At 64.4% G+C, this 18,688-nt stretch overlaps 3 protein-coding genes across 6 annotated transcripts; all 3 read right to left on the bottom strand.

Annotated features, from left to right (window-relative positions):
* Positions 1 to 2,476: 2,476 nt before the first annotated feature.
* On the bottom strand, positions 2,477 to 4,312 carry LOC112988487 (claudin-16-like). Its single transcript, XM_064497178.1, has 5 exons — positions 3,996 to 4,312; positions 3,642 to 3,816; positions 3,064 to 3,228; positions 2,738 to 2,929; positions 2,477 to 2,638 (listed from the first exon to the last, which is right to left on the bottom strand). Exons 1-5 carry the CDS (start codon positions 4,260 to 4,262, stop codon positions 2,547 to 2,549), a joined length of 891 nt encoding a protein of 296 aa, XP_064353248.1. The 5' UTR covers positions 4,263 to 4,312; the 3' UTR covers positions 2,477 to 2,546.
* A 2,974-nt stretch (positions 4,313 to 7,286) lies between these two features.
* On the bottom strand, positions 7,287 to 12,083 carry CLDN19 (claudin 19). Its single transcript, XM_064497082.1, has 4 exons — positions 9,759 to 12,083; positions 8,692 to 8,856; positions 8,512 to 8,596; positions 7,287 to 8,311 (listed from the first exon to the last, which is right to left on the bottom strand). Exons 1-4 carry the CDS (start codon positions 9,979 to 9,981, stop codon positions 8,155 to 8,157), a joined length of 630 nt encoding a protein of 209 aa, XP_064353152.1. The 5' UTR covers positions 9,982 to 12,083; the 3' UTR covers positions 7,287 to 8,154.
* A 130-nt stretch (positions 12,084 to 12,213) lies between these two features.
* P3H1 (prolyl 3-hydroxylase 1) lies at positions 12,214 to 18,649 on the bottom strand. Of its 4 annotated transcripts, none has more exons than XM_064497078.1 (15): positions 18,105 to 18,649; positions 17,125 to 17,277; positions 16,562 to 16,751; positions 15,978 to 16,109; positions 15,457 to 15,596; positions 14,972 to 15,061; positions 14,785 to 14,837; positions 14,497 to 14,664; positions 14,253 to 14,380; positions 14,035 to 14,130; positions 13,724 to 13,874; positions 13,403 to 13,520; positions 13,133 to 13,208; positions 12,828 to 12,968; positions 12,214 to 12,745 (listed from the first exon to the last, which is right to left on the bottom strand). In XM_064497078.1, exons 1-15 carry the CDS (start codon positions 18,582 to 18,584, stop codon positions 12,351 to 12,353), a joined length of 2,511 nt encoding a protein of 836 aa, XP_064353148.1. In that variant the 5' UTR covers positions 18,585 to 18,649; the 3' UTR covers positions 12,214 to 12,350. The 4 variants fall into 4 exon arrangements, with proteins under 4 accessions (XP_064353148.1, XP_064353149.1, XP_064353150.1 ...); XM_064497079.1 differs by having other exon boundaries at positions 12,481 to 12,745; positions 13,691 to 13,874; positions 14,497 to 14,618; XM_064497080.1 differs by having other exon boundaries at positions 12,481 to 12,745; positions 14,497 to 14,618.
* Between the last annotated feature and the right edge of the window lie 39 nt (positions 18,650 to 18,688).

Below are 18,688 nucleotides of genomic sequence, written 5' to 3'. Positions count from 1 at the left end.
TCAGCAAGCTTGATGTGTTTAAGAAAAGAAAATCCAATCCTGTTCCAAATGGGTGAAACGGCTCCCAGAGGAGGAAGATGGAGCTTGGTGTCAGCTGCTGGAGCAGCTCAGCTGCATCCCCACCGGAAAAGGACCAGCACTGAGCTGAGGGGACGTGCGGCTACTCCAGCTTGTCATCGACATGTGCAACGTACTGCTGCTCGACGACACCGGTGTCGTGTTTTTACAGGTGAGGTCCTGCCAGATTTGCTGGTGTCTTAATGCCTAAGAAGGGGAATTTAGGGTAAATCGGGGGGATCGAGAGGGAGCTGGATGAGTGTGTTTGAGTTGCTCTGTCCAGACAGGGACTGTTTGGGGCTCCCTGGAGATCCAGAGCTGTTTCTAACCCCGGCCGCTGCTCACTTAGTCTTGTTCAGCTCCCTGTGCGTTTGTAAAGCAGGCTGTAAATGACTGGTAATAAATAAACCCTGCCATCAAGAAGCGCCCGGTGGGCTCTGATTGTCTAACAGCTTTGAAGGCGGACCGTGGCTTTCCTTTCTATGTGCTAATGAGCCCTCCGCTCGAATCACGCAAACGCTTGCTCTCTTAATTGCTTTCCTGTGTGTTCAAGTGCCAACTGCTAGCAGCCCTGTGCGTTCAGGTTAGGTTGCATCTCCAAATGCCTCTTCAGATGCTTCCAGACCTCTGCAGCGATGGAGATGTCTCCTGCGAGCTGTCGATCCTCTGCACTGCAGGCATCCTGCTGTCGGTCACGCGCTCAAGCTGCTCTTTATTTGTCACGCAGCTTTAGCGACCGGGTTTCCTAATGTTTCGGGTCTCTGATGTTGCCTCAGCCTCTGCTAGAGATTTGCTCCTGCGCTGTGGGACGCAGCAGTTGGCCGGCGTCGCTTCTGCGCAGCACCCAAAGCAAGGAGCTGCAATAAGAAAATGGTTTATTCGCTGCCTCTCTGCTTTACGTGAGACTAGAAATGGTGCCCTTGGCTGCTCTGGGGACGGAAGGGGTGGAGGGATGGTTTTGGGAGCGTACGTGCTTTGTAGCCTGCCTCGGCCGAGTGTCCTCCGCACCTTCCCGTTGCGGGGACCTCCCATAACCCCGTGGTGGTGTCTGCTCAGGCTGGGGACTCGGTCTTCCACCTTTTAGGGCCACAAACCCTGTTTCAGGGAGCTTTTAGCCTTCCCTCCCTCCATGGTGATGGTTTCTGGGTGTTAATCTTTGAGCAGAAAGCAAGGGCGAGCCTGGAAGTTGGCCATGTAGCTGCCTCTGATCTCCAACCACAGCGGAGGTGCCTGCAGCTGCTGCTTCTGCCCTCCGATGCCTTCCGCGTTTCCAGAGTCGGGAGCAGATCCATTTTGGAGACAAAGACAAGGACGGAGCAGAGCAGCAAGGAGTGATTTCTCTCTCCGAGCTCATTTCTCCAGTTAGTTGAGCGTTTCTGTCCCTGATGAACGTGTCGGGGGACACCAGCACCCCCAGAGGGGACAGGAGCAAGCTGCTTGTGCTGTGAGGCTTTTCCCCGTTTGCAAATCACTTCTGGCTGCTGAACAGGGAAGCTGAGCACAAAAATCTGAGACGTTCTTTCTACTCTCACCAGTTGAAGTGGGATTTGGTGGTGGTTTGGGGCTCTGGCTTGTTCTCAAAGTGGTTTGTAAGGGAAGAAGGATGATAATTCACTTGGAAAACCATTCCCTGTCTGCAGAGACGTCAAAACTGAGCGTTACAGGAGGAGCTGCTGCAGACTCACCTCCCTCAGCTCCTGCTGCATGTGGATACAGTTATTCCAGTGCCGACCCACCATAACATTAATAAATGCTCCAGGCTATTAGCTCTACCCGGCTTTTTCTAGATGCAAACTCGGCACTGCCAAATTTCCGAGCGCGGGGAAAATTTCCAGCGGGCAGGGGCGTTATCGGGGCCGCCAGCCACGTGGAGTCAGTGTTGCTCTGCGCAGAAAACGCTTCGAACCGAGTTCGGTCAAAGCAGCAGCCGGGCGATATCCGGCAGAGCCGCTTTGCTGCCGTTCGCGGAGGGAGCGAGGCTCCTCTGCGAGGCGATTCTGGGTGCTGGGATTTAACAGCAGCTCATACGTGCTGCAGACCAGGAGATGCAAAGCTGAACGGCTCCTCCGGCCTCACGCAGCCCCTCGTTACCTGTAGCCACGAGGATTTTGATGCCGGAGGTCCTGAACTTCTCCACCAACCTCACGAAAGGAAAATATCTGGGCGTTTAAGGTGGGAACCGTGTTATTTTGCAACACGCTGCTGCTGTGCACTGCCCTATCTCCCTCCTGCTGTCATTTTGGGGGGGCTTTTTTTAAAGCATCGCTTTTGGGGGGTTTATTTTTATAAATTAAGGGGGTGGCTTGCTTCTGCAGCGTCCTGGCCTTTCGCAGCCAGTGACCCTACAGCTCACGTGGGGCCCTGCCTGGCGATGGGCAACCAGCACCCTAAAGCAGGGAGACGGCGCGGCGTAGGCGAAGGTGCTTTAATGGGGTCGGGGACCGCGCGGGGTGAGGGTCCCGCGGTGGCCGTAGACGCGCCGGCAGCCGTCACACGCGGGAATCCACGGCGTACATCTTGCCGGTGGCCGTCCGCCCCCGGGGGTAGACGGGCCTCTGGGGTTGCCGGTGGATGCTGGAGTCTGGCAGGAGAAATTCGGGGCTGCGTCACCCTCACTGGGGTTTGCCGGCCCCCGTGTAGCCGGGATGGGATGGGACGGGACAGGACGGGACGCACTGACCTGTGCAGGTGTAAAGGCAGCAGGTCAGCAGGATGGACGCGGCGAGACAGCCCGTGGAGCCGGCCATCCCCAGCCAGCAGGACCACCCGAAGTCGTAGTGGACTCCCAGGAATACGTTGTGCGACACCAGCGTGGCTCTCTCCACGTAGACGTCCACCGCGTACCACACCGAGCCCACGAGACCCAGGACACCTAGGAGGAAGGGGGCCAATGAAGGGAGCGCCAACCCCCCCTGCTCCCCAAGACCCTCTCCGAGAGGTGCCCCAAGCTCCCCGTGTCCCGCCAGCTGCTCCCGGCCACCCCTCGCCTGTGGTCCGGCCACGCACTGCCGATGCCGAGGGAGACGCCGGCCCCGTAGCACATCTTCAGTTTGACGCGGGGCTCTTCCGTGAGGAACTGGATGCAGTCGAGTCCGAGAAGCAGCATGGCCAAAGCCAGGCCTGCCAGGAGGTCCGCCGTGATCAGCAACGTCCGTGTCACCACAATCTTCACTGGGGAGGGGGGAAAAAGCAGAAATGGGCCTGAGGAACGGTCAGAGGACCTGCTCTCTCTGCTCCGTGACTGCTCTCTGTGTCCCCACTAGAAACAGCCCATTCACCAGTGAGTGTCTCTGCAGGAGATGTCTAAGCTGGGACCAATCATCCCCCCGTCCTTCATTGCTCCCTGACGGGGCTCAGCCCTGGCAATGAGGATCATCTTCTGGAAAGGGGAAGGGGGAATGCTCTGGGCTGGGAAGTTGAGATGGTTTTGGGGGTGTTCAGGAGTGGCTGAAAGGATTTGGTGGCTGGGATCGGGAAAAGCTTGGCGCCGGTGCAGTCCCGGTGCTGGCGACGGGTCGTTTAGCGCTGTGCAGTGCCAGCAGTGCTCTGGACACACCTCCACCCCCGTGGCCACGCCAGCTTACCCGGGTGGTCCGCCAAAATGGAGTCATACTGGTCACAGGTCTTGACCCCGTCCTGCATGTTGGTGACGCACTCCCTCCAAAGCCCCCGGCACTTGTGACTCACCTGGAAGGGGCAGAAAAAAAGCCCCAGCTGAAGGTGGGCACCCCCAAAAGCACCGTACAGCCCCTCAGCTGTCTGGTCTCACCGCCATGGCCAGACACGTCCCAGCGACTCCTTTCTGCTCTAGCTCCTGGCTAATTTTCCAGGTCGAGTAAAGGGTGGTGGGTTGTATCACGTTCTCCTCTCTCCAGGCCGGCGGGGACGTGCTGCAGCCCCACGGAGAGCAAGGCCCAGTCCGGTCCCGTTCCGCTCACCTCCAAGCTGTCGTCGGCGTTCACCATCCAGCAGTCAGTGCACGTGGCGATGACCAGGAAGAGGGTCGAGAGCAGAGCAAGACCGAACGCCGTCATCCGCAAGCCCGCGCTCATGGGGACACCTGCGAGGGCACAGATGCAGACCCCTGCCACCGCCACCCTGCCCGCGACGGGACTTCCCAGGTACCCGGCCAGGTACCGCGGGCAAAGCCCTGCCCGGGGCTGTGGACCCGGCTGAGCTGCTCGGACATCTGGGGCCCATCTCATGGGCCTCAGGGCTGCCAATGTGCCCCAGTGCCCTTGAACCGAGATGGGGCCACCAAGCTTGTATGTAGGCGGGGAGCTGAGGGACATGTTCATTTTGCGGTGGGGACGTGTCCGCATCGAGTTGCTAAGCCGTTAAATCACGTCTTCCAAATAGACCAGCCAAAGTTGCCAACCCTGGTACAGCTCTTTGGGGAATCAAGAGCCGTTTGGAAACTACCTTTCCTGCTGATGTCAGAGCCTGTGATTTGGGAATCTATCTCCCAAGTTTTCTTGGTGCCTCCGTCCCTGCATCCACATGATTCGGTGGAAAGATCACCTGCCTTTTCTTGCTTTTTTTAATCAGAAGTGTTGGGATGAAGGTGGAGCAAAGGCTTCGCTAGTGAGCGTCCCATGGGGGCATCCAAACCTCGAGCAGCAAACTGAGGACCTGCTTTTCCTAGGGAAAACCCTCAGGACCTGAGCAGGAACTCCTGCAGCCCAGCTCATGAACGGGAAGAGCCCTCTTCTCCGCTTGGCCCTCGTCGGCAGACCCGTCCCTTCCTCCTGACGACCAGCTCCACGGCCTCTCCCGTCCTGGAGGAGGGCGAGGACCGCTGGGGCTGGACGTGGGTGCTGGTGACACGGCGTCCCAAGGAGTGGAGGGGACCAGACTGCCTCTTTTCCAGATCCATAGAGGGGAGCCGTGCCCAAGGTGTGGAGCAGAGGACATCGAGTGTCCGATGCCTGGAGATGGGTCCTGCTTCAGTGCGTTTTGCAACCCAAGTCGTGGCATCACCACATTTTTTACTGCCTCAGGTTGCAACCTCCGTGGCAGCCCTTTGGGCAGAAAGATTCCCACGAGATATTTTTTAAAGTCCTGTGATGGCACAAGGCTTTTGAGGGACCCCAAAACACCAGCTGATCTCCACGGGCTACCACGCCGGGTTCCCGAGGGCTGTTCGGGGCCACTTTCGAAGTGACGCCCCGCGAAGGAGCTGAGCTGGGAGCATCTCCGCCAGCCTCGCTCTGCCAGCACAGACGTTATTTCCAGGCAGCCTCTTAGACCCCAATTTACAGTATTTTTTAATTTCCCAGGCCCCCTCCTGAGCTACCTCTCCGTAACCTCTTTCCTCTGCCAGACCCTGGCTGTTTTGGAGGCTTTGAAGAAAATCTGTTCAGCCATTTGAGTTATGTGAGCAAGGAAAAAAAAATCCCTCTCTAAAGGAAAAGCTCGGTCTTTCTTTGCACTCGGATAACTCCAAAACAGCTCAGTTTTAACACTTGCGGCTCGGTCAGGTCCCCGTGAGCGGACTGGGTTGAGCAGCCTCCCTGTCCCCATCCGCCCTGGAGACGCTGCCGTGATCGGGGCAGCTCCGGCTTCCCGAATCATCCCCGTTTCTCGCCCTCACCGACCTCAGGATGAGACGAAGGGACCGTCCTCGTCAGCAGACGCTCGTTAACTCACTCATTAGAGGAGGGAGCGGGAAGGAGCCAGGCTCTGGGCCGGCCGGAGCAGGCTCCAAGCTGGGATTTCCCGGCAGCAACCCAACGCGGGAAGAGCGTTTCGGGTGAAGCGAGGCCGTAAAATGAGTTTCGCGCAAAAAAACGTCCGCTGGAAACCACCTTGCAGAAGGGCTGGACCTTCTGCGTCGCCCGAGCTCGAACCGCCTTTGGCCCCTGTTGGCCATGAAGAGGGGTTTGGGGGAGCGTTACCTTCACCGGGGCGGCATCAGGCTCGTCGTCGCTTTGGGGCAGGCGGGGACGAGCCGGCGAAACCTCCTCGGAGCCGCGAACGGGGTCCTGGAGGCTTTAAACCGCCGACGGCTTTTGCTCGGGACCCGACCGGGCTCCGGAGTCACCTGAGGGAGGTGGGAAGCCCAGCGCCGACCGCCCGCCTCGGGCTGTTTCAAGCCTTTCCAGGACCTGTCAGATGCGTTTTGTGCTCTAAGGCGTGACGGGGTCCCTGCGGTTAACGCGGTCGTAGGGTGGGAATGAAGTTCAACCTCCAAAAAAACGTCTTTTAATTACCGACCGGAGCCCGGGAGCGGCGCGACGGGGCGAGAGGCTGGCGGTGGTGGGACGAAGATGCTGAGACGCCCAAAGACGGGCACCTCGACTGCCGGGCTCCAGCCATGCAGGCAATAATTAAGACCTTTTTTTTTCCTTTTTTTCCCCCCTTTTTGTCCCCATTAAGGTGGAAAACCAGCTATCCGGCAGGTATTTTTACATCCTTTTTACGGCGTGCCCCAAGCATCGCCGGACCCTGGTGACCTCAGACGTCTCCACGGACGTGGTCTCTCCTCCCAGACAGCTGCAAAACACCTCCCCACGTATTTCACGGGTTGAATTTAAGAGGCTTTGGGGTTTTTCTCTTTTTTCCTCTTATTTTGGCTTCCTCCGCAGCATTAAACCGCAGGTATTTTGGCAGCGCACGGGGCTGCGCGCGTTGACGCCCGGTGCGTGTGCGGGAGGTGCCCTTGCTCCCCCGGCGCAGCCAAAAAGCGATATTTTTCCTCCCCAGGGAGGAATACGGGACCATCTCATGGGGGTTTCCGCAGGAAAATCCTCGCACTAAATACCCCAGGGGCCATTGAAACGGGATTTTCTTTTTTTTAAGGAAAAAAGTGATTTTTTCCCCCCCCGCCCTGCTGTTCCTTCCCAAGCGTCGGGCCAATGCGGCGAGTTTTGCCGAGGTCGCATCCCTCCTTCCCTCCTCTCTCATTTTTGCAAGTCCAAAAAACAAATATTTTCCGGCATTTCGGATTTTGCAGGGAGGAAACAACAGCTGGGCCGAAACCTCCCACCGATAACGGCGGAAAAATGCCCCTCGTCGGCAGCGCCGGCGCCAAGGGAAACAGCACCGGGGCCGCGCTGCCGAACCTCCCGCGCCCCAAAAACCGCTTTCCATCAGCAATTCGGCGCCCAATTAAGCACCATCCCGGCCCAAATTTACAGAAAATAGAAAAGTCAAGAGCGTTTTTACATTAGAAGAGTAAAAACACCCTCATGCGCAGCGCGCTTTGTATAAAAACACCTTTCTGAGTCTTTTTTTTTTTCTTTTAAATTGTGTATTTTCTTTTAAATCCTCGTTATGGGAGCTTTGGCCTGGGTTTTTTTGGAAGGGGACCCCTAAGGTGGCTTCGGACCGCCGAGCACTGTTATTTTAAGTTATTATTTTAACATGGGGTGTGCGATTTAAAAAAGAAAATAAAGGAAGAAAGGGAGGGCCATTTCGTGGAGAAATCACCCCAAAAGGCACCGAGCGGCTTCCCTTGCAGCGCCGGGCGATGTTGCCCGCATTTCCACTGAATCGCATCCCTGTGTAATGCAAATCGGCAAAATTTATTCACGGCGTGTGGGTGTGAACATAAAAAAGCCAAAAAAAAAAGCAATTTTGGGCAGATCGCAGGGGATTGATCAGCCCTGGGGGCGATTCGGGGGCCGCGATGCTGGCGGATCCTTGGGCACAGCCACGGCTCCAGTGGGAAAAAACCGTGGGGGCTGCAGGAATGGGAGAAAAGGGCTGGAAAATAAAACCAGGCTGGAAATAAAATCAGGTTGGAAAATAGGAGATAGCAGGACCGGTAGTTAGTGACGGCCGGGTCATGTTGCTGGAGGCAAACAGCGTTTTGGGGCTCGGCGAGTTCACTGGGGATCCCATTGCGGGAAGGGGGGTTGCAAGCAGCAGGAAAGGGGGAAAAAAAGAAGAAAAATCAGTTTTTAAAGGTTTTTCCCCCGCCGAGGCTCTGCATCCCGCGGGATACCTTGGAACTGGGCGGAAAATAAACGCAAGCTGCTGTTTGTCCCTTTTTCCGCCTGCTCGAACATTTCCGAAGCCGGGGACGGTCGGGCTCTCCGCCGCCCCGGATGGATGGAGGGATGGATGGAGGGATGGATGGATGGAGGGATGGAGTCAGACGTACTCGCGGGCGGTGGAGGGCTGCGAGGGCCGGTAGCGCTGCGGCGGGGGCCGCTGCCCGGCGGGGCAGGAGCAGCAGAGCAGGGAGCCGCCGAGGGCGGCGAGGCCGGCGGCCGCCCAGCCCACGAAGAGCGCCGAGCCGAACTCGTACCTGCGGCGGGAGAAGGAAAGGCGGAAAAAATCCCCCAAAAAATCGTAAAAAAGCATCGCCACCTCCGTGCAAAAAAAGCAAAATGCATTCGAAAAATGCATTCAAAATATGCATTCAAAAACGCATTCAAAACATGCAAAATTTGGCAAAATTGCCAAGCTGAGCCTCGGTCCCCACGCCGCGGGACGGCGTCCGCTCACCTGGCGTTCACCGGCGTGCCGGGGTGGAAGAAGTCGTGGGTGACGCGGGCGGCGTACGAGGAGACGGCGGCCAGCGTGCAGAGACCTGGGAGCGGCGGGGACGAGGCGCCCGTGAGCCCCGCCGCCCGCTCGTCGTTTTGGGGGAAAATCGGGGAGAAACGGGGCCGCGCCGGGGCTCACCGGAGAGGATGAAGAGGATGCCGCCGGCGCCGGCGACGCGGCCCTTGGTGACGGGGTCGTCCTCGCCCACCTTGGTGCACTTCATGCCCACGACGCTCACGATGAGGCCGAAGAAGCCGAGGAGGAGGGAGACCACCATGAGGGCCCGCGAGGCCTGGATGTGGGCTGCGGGGGGGAAAAAGGGGGAAAAAAAGCTGGGAAAAGGGGAGAAAAATGAGGTTTGGGGTGCCGGTGGCATCCCTGCTCTGAGCCCCGTCCCCGTGCCTGCTCCCGGCCTTCCTCCCCACCGCGCTCTTCCTCGCTGTGGTTTCTCCTGCCATGGGGCTCGGACCCACAGGGAGGGATCAGCCCCACGGGGAGGGATCAGCCCCACGGGGAGGGCTCGGACCCACAGGGATGGATCAGACCCACGGGGAGGGCTCAGACCTGCGGAGAGGCTCCGACATGGAGGGGGACAGCAGGGCACAGACCCATAGCAGGGCAAGGGAGGCTCAGACCCATGGGGTGCTCAGCCCCACAGAGGTGAGCTCAGCCCTGGGGGGGGCATTCAGCCCCACGGGGGGATGGTCAGCCCCACAGAAGGGCGCTTAGCCCCATAGAGGGAGTGCGCTCAGCCCCATAGAGGTGCGCTCAGCCCTATGGGGGTGGCTCAGCCCCACGGGGGGGGGGCGCTCAGCCCCATAGGGAGGCGCTCAGCCTCATGGGGGGGCACTCAGCCTCATAGAGGGGGTGCTCAGCCCCACGGGGGGGGGTGCTCAGCCCCATAGAAGGGTACTCAACCCCATAGAGAGGGGTGCTCAGCCCCACAGGGAGGCGCTCAGCTCCATAGAGGGGGGACCCAGCCCCACGGGGGGGGGACCCAGCCCCACGGGGGGGGGGACTCGGCTCCGGGGGGGGGCGCTCAGCCCCGTAGAGGGGAGACTCAGCCCCACGGGGGGGTGCTCAGCCCCACGGGGGGGGGGACTCGGCCCCGGGGGGAAGTTCAGCCCCACGGCGGGGGTACCCAGCCCCATAGAGGGGGGACCCAGCCCCACGGCGGGGGGGACTCGGCCCCGGCGCGCCCGCACCGTCGAGGGCGAGCAGCGAGTCGTGGAGGCGGCACTGGAGCTGCCCGGTGCTCTGCGCGGCGCAGCTCATCCACAGCCCCTCGTGCAGCCCCACGGCCGTGATGATCGCGTCGCCCGCGTAGGAGCTCTGCCGCCACTGCGGCAACGCCGCCGCCGCCAGCGCCCCCGCCCAGCCGCCCAGCGCCGCCGCCAGCCCCGCCAGCTCCAGCGCCCCGCCGCCCATCGCCGCCGCCTCGGGGCGGCTCCGCTCGGGGAGGCTCGGCTTCGGCTTGACTCGGCTCCGCTCGCGGCGGCTCGGGTCGGCTCCGCTCGGGTCGGCTCCGCTCCGCCCGCTTCGGCTCGGCTACGGCTCGGTTCGGCTCCGCTCGGGTCGGTTCCTCTCCGGCCGGTTCGGTTGGGCTCCGCTCGGTTCGGCTCGGGTCGGCTCCGCTCCACCCGGTCCGGCTCCGGTTCGGCTCCACGCGGCTCCGGTTCGGCTCCACGCGGCTCCGCTCGGTTCGGCTCCGCTCCGCTCGGTTCGGCTCGGCTACGGCTCGGTTCGGCTCTGCTCCGCCTCGGGTCAGGTCGGCTCCGCTCCGTTCGGTTCCGCTTGGCTCGGCTCCGTTCCGCTCCGGCCGGTTCGGTTGGGCTCCGCTCCGCCCGCTTCGGCTCGGCTACGGCTCGGTTCGGTTCCGCGCGGCTCCGCTCGGTTCGGTTCGGCTCCGCTCCGTCCGCTTCGGCTCGGTTCGGCTCCGCTCCGCTCCACTAGACTCGGTTCGGTTCGGTTCGGCTCCGCTCGCTTCGGTGCCGCTCGACGCCGCTCCGCTCGGTTCGGTTCGGTTCGGTTCGGCTCCGCTCCGCGCAGCTCCGCTCGGTTCGGCTCGACGGGGCTCGGCGCTGCCCCCCGGGGCCCGACCCGACCCGGCCCGGCCCGGCCCGAGGGCGTCGCCCTGCCCCGCTCCGCCCTCCCGGCCCCGCGGGGGAGAGGGAGGCCGGGGGAGAGGGGGGAGAGGGAGGCCGGGGAGATGGGGGCCTGCGGGAGAAGGGGGGTCTGGGGGAGATGGGGGTCAGGGGGGATGGGGAGCCTGGGGGAGATGGAGGGCTGGTGGGGGGGAAGGGGGTCCCGGGGGGGGGGATGGAGGGCTGGCGGGGGAGATGGTCAGGGAGGATGGGAGGGCCTGGGGGAGATGGAGGGCACGGGGGAGATGGGCTCCCTGGGCAATACGGGGGCCTGGGGGGAGATGGAGGCCCTGGGGGGAGACGGCGGGGGGCTCTGGGGGGAGATGGGCACCCTGGGGAGATGGGGGGCCGTGGAGGCCCTGGGGGAGAAGAGGGACCCCGCGGGGAGATGGCTCCTGCGGGAACTCAGTGCCACCTCGCAGCAGGCCAAAAGGGGGGGATTTCTGCCCAAAACAAGGCCGGGCCTGACCTCCGCCTCCGCCGCGGGGGCACACGGCGGCATTCGGGCAGGAATCCCGACCCGCCGCCGTCCACAAAACCCCCATTGACGCCGGGGTCGCTCGGGCCGCCCCCGCCTCCCGCAGCAAACCCAGCGCTCCCCGGAAAGCGGGTTTTTTTTGGGGGGAGGAAACGGTCTTTCTGAAGGTCCTCGCTGGCGCCCTGGCAATATTTAACTCGCGGGCCTCATTAGCAGTCTGCTCACACTCCCCGTCCCACCCGGCCGAGATTACCGGCCCCGGTGACCTCCCGGGGGGGGGGACGGAGGCGAAACCCTCCCGTTCGGGCTTTGCCGCGTCCGGCTTTTATATGATGGGACGCGGGAGGCAAGTATTATCGCGGCGCCCGGTTTGGGCGGTTTTATGCAGGATTCGGTCTACTCGCATTCTCGGGATGGTTATGGTAATGGTCGGGGCAGCCCCGGCTCCGGCCGGGAACAATTTACGGCCCTGTTCGGCCCCGGTGCTCGATGCCCTTCCCGTGGGCAGCAGGGCAGCGCCCTGCGTGGGGGGGCGAGGAACGGGGGCCAGCCGGCTCGAGGGCCCCCCAGCTGCGCCCCTTCCCCGGGAAAGCTCGCGGCGAGTTAATGAAATCCCACGCCGAATTCGCTGCCTTTTGGTCCCTGCTGAGGTCACCTTGTCCCCGAAACTCGCAGCCCCCCGTGGTTGCGGCCGTGGGGGGGGGCTGCGACTCGGATAAATCACAGCGCTGCACTCGTGGGACCCCCGGATTCGGATAAATCACAGCGCTGCACTCGTGGGACCCCCGGATTCGGATAAATCACAGCGCTGCTCTCATGGGACCCCCGGATTCGGATAAATCACAGCGCTGCACTCGTGGGACCCCCGGGCTTGGATTAAATCACAGCGCCGCACTCGGCTAGGCCGGCTCGGGAGCTGCTGCCCTCGCCTCGACAAACCCTCCTTGGCCAAACCGGGTGCGAGGAGCCAACGCTGGACGGCGGCGCCGTGGGAAAGCACCTGCAGAAGAAAGAGGAGGAAAAAAAAAAGACCAAAAATACAAAAAAAAGGCACCTTTATTTGCCGATTGTCTGCAGAAGGCACTTAAATAGCTGTGACGTGGAGGAGAAGGGCACCGGGGTGGCCCCGGCGTCCTGGCAGCACCACGTACCAGCTCCACGCTGGTTCTTCGGCCCTAAAATAGAGCAACCCCCCCCTCCTTTTCTCCTATGTCCCCCCAAAGTCTGGCTGCTCGTCTCCATGAGCCCCCGAGGTCAGTGGCGGTGGGGAGAGGGAGGTTGGACACCCCAAGGACGCCTGTTCCCCTGTCCAGCTGTGACGGCAGCCGTGGCCGAGTGTCCCACCACCACCGCGTGCTGCAGTCGAACGGGGCCGAGTCCGGAAAGGCCGGAGCCGGGTGGCTCTCCGGGCAGGACAGGCCTGCGCGGGGACGGGGCGCTGCCCGGAGGGACGTCACAGCTCGTCCTTCCCCTCGGGGGCCGCGGTGGCCGGCGGCTCGGTCTCCGGCGGGAGATCCACCTCCTCCGTCCCGAAGAGCATCTTCACCAGGTCGTCGGCCTGCACGCGCTCCTGCGGGCGAGGGCGGGCGTCACGGCGCGCCGCCGGCCCCTCGTCCGGGCCGGAAAGCAAGGGCGGAAAGGGGGGGACTTACCCGCTCGCTGTGCCGGGGGTCCAGCGTGAACCAGAGGGCGATGGCGCAGCGCTGGCCTTTGGTCACGGCCTTCACCCCGTGGGGGTTCTCCGAGCCCGAGGAGAAGCCCACGGCCCGCCCGCACTGCGGCCGCACCTCCGCCTGCGAGGGCGGGAGCCGGGTGTCGTTGCCCCCGGGCCCTCCGTAACGCCCCCCGGCACGAGGGACGTCCCCAGGGGACGGGGACAGCAGCTGGGCACCCAAAGCGGGAGCTGCGTTTGGTAGCGCGGCCAAAATGGGGGCCCGCGGGGAGCCGGGTTACTTACGGTCTCGGTTTTGGCATCCAGCTCGGTGAAGTAGAAGGCTCCTCCTTCGAAGTCCCCGTTGAGGTAGAGGATGGCACTAAAAGCGGGGGACAAGCGGAGGTGACATCCATCACCGCAGGCCGCAGCCATCACCGCGGCAAGAGCCAGCGGCTGGAGAACCCGGGCCGGGCTGCTCTTCCACCCCGCTCCTCCCCTCCGTCCCCGGGACGCGGTGGCTGCAGGCGGGGAAGCCCTGGGAGAGGGGACGGAGGGGACGGGCCTCCCGGGTACCTGTAATCCCGGAAGGTGTAGGCCGGCGGCTCCTTCACGCACAGCAGGGCCTCCGCGTTGAGGATGCAGTTGTCCACGTGCACCTCGTGGCTGTTGTCCGTCCGGCCTTCCTGCTTCTCTAGGGTGGAAGGAGCACCGGCACGTCAGGGTGCCCCTGTGCCCAGACGCCGTGCGCTCGGGGGTGACAAGGCCACCTGCCAGGGACACCGCCCCGGCTCCCGGAGGGGACCAGGACACGTGAAGGGGAACGGATTTCGGATTCTCCCCGGATCCGAAAACTGGGCTCACGGGGAAGGCGCGGCTCCTCGGGGCCGCGCTCACCGTCGATGGCGGTGCGACACACCAGGTGGGAGTAGGAGAAGCGGAGCGGGACCTCCAGGCGGAAGTAGGACTCCATCATGCGCCGCACCTTCTCCGTCACGTTGTAGTAGAGGCGGGCGCTCCGCAGGGGCACCTTGCCCTCCTGGCCCAGCTGCGGCGGACGGGACGCGGCCTGAGCCACCAGCGGAGCCACGCGCCCCGGCTCGGCCAGCGGCTTCGCGCTGGGGGCGGGAGCCCTCCGGGGAGCCGAGCACCTTGGCTCGTCGCCTTCACCCAAGCTCGTTTCTCCCCCTCCCCGCAGCCGGCCTCACCTTGAGGGCCTTGAGGACGGTCACGCCGTGGAAGGTCTCGCTGGGGGTGTGGGGCGACGTCTTCCCGCGATAGCCGTCCCCGGCCGAGGCGGCTGCCTGCGAAACCAGAGCGAGCGTGAGGCGCCCGTGACCTCCCGGAGGAAGCCACGAGGCCGGGTGTCCTTCTGCAAAGGGACGAGATCCGAATTTGGACGCGCCAGGTCCCATCCCGCGCTCACGTTGCTGAGTCTCTGCAGCTCGCGGCACTCCTCGGCGGAGAGGACCCCGTCCACCACGACGCGCTGCGAGCCGTTGAGGGCCTTGGAGTTCATGGTGACGCTGGCCCCCTCGTACACCAAGGGGCCTCCTGCGGCACGAGCGGGGATCAGGACGCGCGGCCACCCCCGGGGGTGCAAGGCTGGGGGGAGATGGGGGGAGATGGGGGGGCCCGGCCTCCCCTCCCAGCCCGCGGCCCCGCTCCACCTTCTCGGATGAACTTGCTCATGTCGGCGGACTCCTTGGCCTTCTCCTCCACCAGCGTCTCGATCTCCTTCATGAGGTTGCCGATCTCCTCGGAGATGCGCGCCGCCGTCTCCCGCTCCGCCCTGGGCACAGGGGCGGCCGTCAGCTCCGCGGCCCCGCGGCCCCCACCTCGGGGACGAGGTACACCACGGGAAGGGCCGGCCACGTCCAGCAAAAGCCGGGGCTGCGGAGAGTCATCTCAGCGCAGCCTCCGCCTGGGGCGGCCGGTGGGCACGGGACAGCGCTCACTTTTGTTTCTCTCGCAGCCTCTTCGGTATCACCTCCTCGGGCGTCCACGTGTCCTACAGCCACAGCAACACCGTCAGGAGCTCGGCAAGGACGGGGCTCGGAGCCAGACCCCTCATCCCCATCCCATCCCGCCCGGACGGCACCGCTCCGCATCCCACCGCGCGCCGCCCGGTCCAGCGCCGCTCACCGGGTCCACGAAGGGGATCCCGAAAACGTCGTAGCTGAAGAAGAGCAGCTCCTTCTCCATCAGGCTTCGCTGGCGGTACGCCTGGATCTCCTAGGGCGAGGGGCGGAGGGAAGGGTCAGGGCATCCGTACGAGGCATCCGGGTTGGCAAACACGGATCGCTCCCACTGGCGCATGGAGGGACACGTGTGTCCCTTCCGCAGGAGGCTCTGGAGAACCCGAGTCCCATCGTTGCTCCAGAGCAGAGGCTTCAGCCTGCGTCTACCAGCTCCCAGGCAGGGAGACGGGAGGCAGAGGAAGGTCTAACGGGCATTTGTGAGCACGGATGGGAGACATCTTCCCCTTTTCGGTCTTGCATCTATCCGTCCCTCCCTACCTCGCTTACGGAGGATGACCGGCCCCAACACAACCCTGGCGCCGGACCCGGAAACTTTGCAAAGCCCGAGACGAGGGTCCCCAGAGCGGCTGGTCCCGGGCGGGCGCTCACCTCTCGGGGCTCGATGGGCCCAGCCAGCTTTTCCCCCAGGACGGCGGTGTAGTAGGCCAAGTTCTGGTTCATCACTTCGTCGTTGGGGAAGAAGAGCAGGTAGGTCTTGGCGCATTCGACGGCTTTCTCGTAATTCCCGTCTGCAAAGAGAGGCAGGGCCGTGAGGAGACGTCTTTCTCCCCGCCGCCACGAAGACCAAGGGAGGACAACGGCGTCCAAGGCGCTCTCCTGCCTCCGCCTCACCAGAAATCAGTGCTACCGGCTGGGCGGTTTTCCCGCTCGGAAAACATCTCCTAAAGCCCATTTCCAGACGGCAAGACCCACCCGTTTCCAGGCTAACCTGCAATTTGCAGCCACTTAAGCGCTCTGACCCACTTTCATCTATAATACTCCGTTTTTTGGATCTTCTGGGGCTGCCTTTTTTTTCCCTCCTCCTTCCCAGCACAGAGCGAGACGTCCGCCGGTGCCGGCACCGCCGGAGAGCCGCGGCCGGCGGTGGGGACGAGGTGGTAGCGGCTTACTGTTGTAGTAGGCGAACTGCAGGTAGTTGAAGTGCGAGGGTAGGAAGTCCTCCAGGGGTTTGTCGCGGCCGGGCTGCGAGGCCAGCTCCGTGACGCAGCCCTGCTTGCAGCTCAGCACCTGCATGTAGTGATCTGGCGGAGGAAAAGGCCGCGTGACCGCCCGGGACGTGGGGGACAACCTCGGGGACCAACCTCTGGGGCCGTCGCCAACGCCAGGTCAGGCTGGGGCAGTCACTCGGGGCTTGGGAAGCCCACCAAGGTGGTGATCCCCCACCTCCACGTGAGCTGCACCACCCTCCGAGGGAGGGACGTTTTCCCAACATCCAGCTTGGTGACCACCCGCTGGCCCCTCTCCAGTTTCCCCACATCCCTCTTGAACTGGGGGGACCAAAGAGGCCCCAGTAGTCCCCGGCAGCATCTCCAGCATGGAGCAAGGAGGAAAATATCTCCTTCCTGGCCACGTTCCTCCTAACGTAACGTAGGATTTGCCTTCTCCGGGGTGAGAGCTGGTGCTCATCATCACCCCCAAGGAACCACGAGCGTCCAGAAGCCCTTCAAATGGGACGTTGCAGATGGGTTGTCACCTGTCATGGCCTGGAAAAGGTCCGCGTTGTATTCCAGGTAGTTGTAGCCTTCGTAGTCGTACGGCCCCTCGCAGAGCGCCCGGCACTCGGTGTCCGCCACGAAATACTCCTCCAGCGCCTTCTCCAGGTGCAGGATGGCGGCGGGGGGCTGCTCCTCCGTGTAAAACCTGACGCCCAGGCGAAACTCGGTCTGCGGAGAGCCGGCCGGAGACGTGACCCGGAGCCCGCTGGCGCCCCGCTGCCCCGCGACGTCCCTTCGCCGCCGAGCGAGCTCTCCGTGGAGCTACCACCAGCCGTGACCGGGGCGTCCCTTGGGGAAGGAGGTCCACCAGCGGAAACGGGGGCCGTGGACAACCCTCACGTCCCCTTTCCGGGGAAGAAGGTGCGGACCCGGGACGGGATCCATCCTCACGTCCCACCTCCGCTCCCCGCTGGAGACCCAGGGCCCCTCGGCCGCTTCGGTGGCCCGTTAGGGACGCCGGCTCGCTTGCGCCCAACGCAACGCTGGTTTTTGAGCACCGTGGCCAAAACCCGACCCGAGCCCACCGCGGGCTCCGTCTCACCAGGTGGGGCCGGGCCTCCAGGTCCGCGAAGTCGTCCTCCTTGACGCCGGCCATCATCTGGTAGTACTCCAGGTTCTGCCTCATCTCGGCGTGCTCGGGGTTGGCCACGAAGAAGGTGTGAGCGGCCGCCACGGCTTTGGCGATCTTGTTGATCTGGGCGAGGGAGAGGAGGGGGGAGGAAGCAAAACCCGCTCGTTTTGGGAAGGGGGGCGGGGGAGAAATCCGGGCGCCCCGGGCGGTTTTTGCGGCGTTTATATCGTTTTTAATAAATCGAGGCAGGGAGGGACGGTCCCGCGGCGCCGCGGCAGCGAGCTGGGCCCGGGGCCAGGCCCGACGTGGCACCGCGGGGGGAGCGGCCGCGGCGGGGAGGAGGGGGCGGGCGGCGGCCGGGGCCACCCCCCGCCCCCCGCGGCCGGTCCCCGGGACCCCCCCGGGCTCTGCACGTCCCGCTAGCACCGGGACCCGCCTCCCCCCGGGCCGGGACCCCCCCGCGGTCCCGTTGCACCGAGACTCCCCCCAGTCCAGTCCGGGATCCCCCCCCCGGTCCCGCTGCACCGGGACTCGCTTCCCTCGGTGCCAGGACCTCCGTCTGGTCCCGTTGCACCGGCACCCGCCTCCCCCCGCTCCGGGACCCGCCCCGGTCCCGTTGCACCGAGATCCCCCCCCCGGTCCGGTCCAGGACCCCCCACGGTCCGGTCCAAGACCCCCGCCCGGTCCCCCTGCACCGGGACCCGGCTCCCCCCGCTCCGGGACCCCCCCCCGTCCGGTCCAGGATCCCCATCTGGTCCCGCTGCACCGGGACCCGCCTCCCTCGGGGCCGGGACCCCCATCCAGTCCCGCTGCACCGGGACCCGCTTTTCTCCAATCCGGGACGCCCGTCCGATCCCGCCGCACCGGGACCCGCCTCCCCCCGCTCGAGGACCCTCCCCCGGTCCCGCCGCCCCGGGACCCCCCCGGCCCGGCCCGGCCCGGCCGCGCACCTTGAAGTAGGCGACCTGGAGGTAGTTGTAGGGGCTGCGCTTGCGGAACTCGAGGTCGAGCTCGTCGCCCAGGCGGTACCGGGAGGGCGCGGCGGGCCCGCAGCCGCGCAGGCAGGCGGCGCGGCGCAGCAGCTGCCGGAAGAAGAGCAGGTCGCGGAGCACCGGCTCCGGTGCCGGCTCCGGCGGCGGCTCCTCGGGCCAGGCCGTGGCGTTGGCGCAGCGCAGGCGGCAGCGCACCAGGCGGGCGCGCACGGCGCCGCGGGCCCGCAGCGCCCGCTCCATGTGCAGGATCACGGCGGCCCAGTCGCCGCGCGCGTACGCCTCGGAACCGGCCGCGAACAGCGCGTCCGGCGGCTCGGCCGGCAGCGGCGGCTCGGCGCGCGGCGGCGGCGGCGGCGGCGCGGCGGGCGGCGGCGGCGGGGATCCCCCCTCCGCCACCGCCGCCACCACCAGCAGCAGCAGCGGCAGCGGCAGCGCCATGGCGGAGCGCGGCTCGGCACCGCCCGCCCCGCCGCCGCGCAGGCCACGCCCCCTCACCGGGGCCCCGCCCCCGCCCGGAGCCCCGCCCCACCCACCCGCCCACC

Source organism: Dromaius novaehollandiae, chromosome 24, assembly GCF_036370855.1.
Source record: "Dromaius novaehollandiae isolate bDroNov1 chromosome 24, bDroNov1.hap1, whole genome shotgun sequence".
Classification (NCBI taxonomy): Eukaryota; Metazoa; Chordata; class Aves; order Casuariiformes; family Dromaiidae; genus Dromaius; species Dromaius novaehollandiae.
The sequence above is the reverse complement of the archived record's forward strand: the minus strand, read 5'-3'. Positions and strand labels throughout refer to the sequence as shown.

What these genes read in the sequence shown, in the direction of transcription:
- LOC112988487 (XM_064497178.1), bottom strand. Translation starts at nt 4,262, where the DNA reads ATGAGATGGGCCCCAGATGTCCGAGCAGCTCAGCCGGGTCCACAGCCC. An exon ending in CATTTTGGCGGACCACCCGG is followed by an intron (nt 3,229 to 3,641) that starts GTAAGCTGGCGT and finishes CCCCCTCCCCAG; the next exon opens with TGAAGATTGTGGTGACACGG. An exon ending in CGTCTCCCTCGGCATCGGCA is followed by an intron (nt 2,930 to 3,063) that starts GTGCGTGGCCGG and finishes CCTTCCTCCTAG; the next exon opens with GTGTCCTGGGTCTCGTGGGC.
- P3H1 (XM_064497078.1), bottom strand. Translation starts at nt 18,584, where the DNA reads ATGGCGCTGCCGCTGCCGCTGCTGCTGCTGGTGGTGGCGGCGGTGGCG. An exon ending in GGATCCCCTTCGTGGACCCG is followed by an intron (nt 14,838 to 14,971) that starts GTGAGCGGCGCT and finishes CTGTGGCTGTAG; the next exon opens with GACACGTGGACGCCCGAGGA. An exon ending in TACACCTTCCGGGATTACAG is followed by an intron (nt 13,209 to 13,402) that starts GTACCCGGGAGG and finishes CCCCGCTTTTAG; the next exon opens with TGCCATCCTCTACCTCAACG.
- CLDN19 (XM_064497082.1), bottom strand. Translation starts at nt 9,981, where the DNA reads ATGGGCGGCGGGGCGCTGGAGCTGGCGGGGCTGGCGGCGGCGCTGGGC. An exon ending in CTCGCTGCTCGCCCTCGACG is followed by an intron (nt 8,857 to 9,758) that starts GTGCGGGCGCGC and finishes TCCCCCCCGCAG; the next exon opens with CCCACATCCAGGCCTCGCGG. An exon ending in GGCACGCCGGTGAACGCCAG is followed by an intron (nt 8,312 to 8,511) that starts GTGAGCGGACGC and finishes CTCCCGCCGCAG; the next exon opens with GTACGAGTTCGGCTCGGCGC.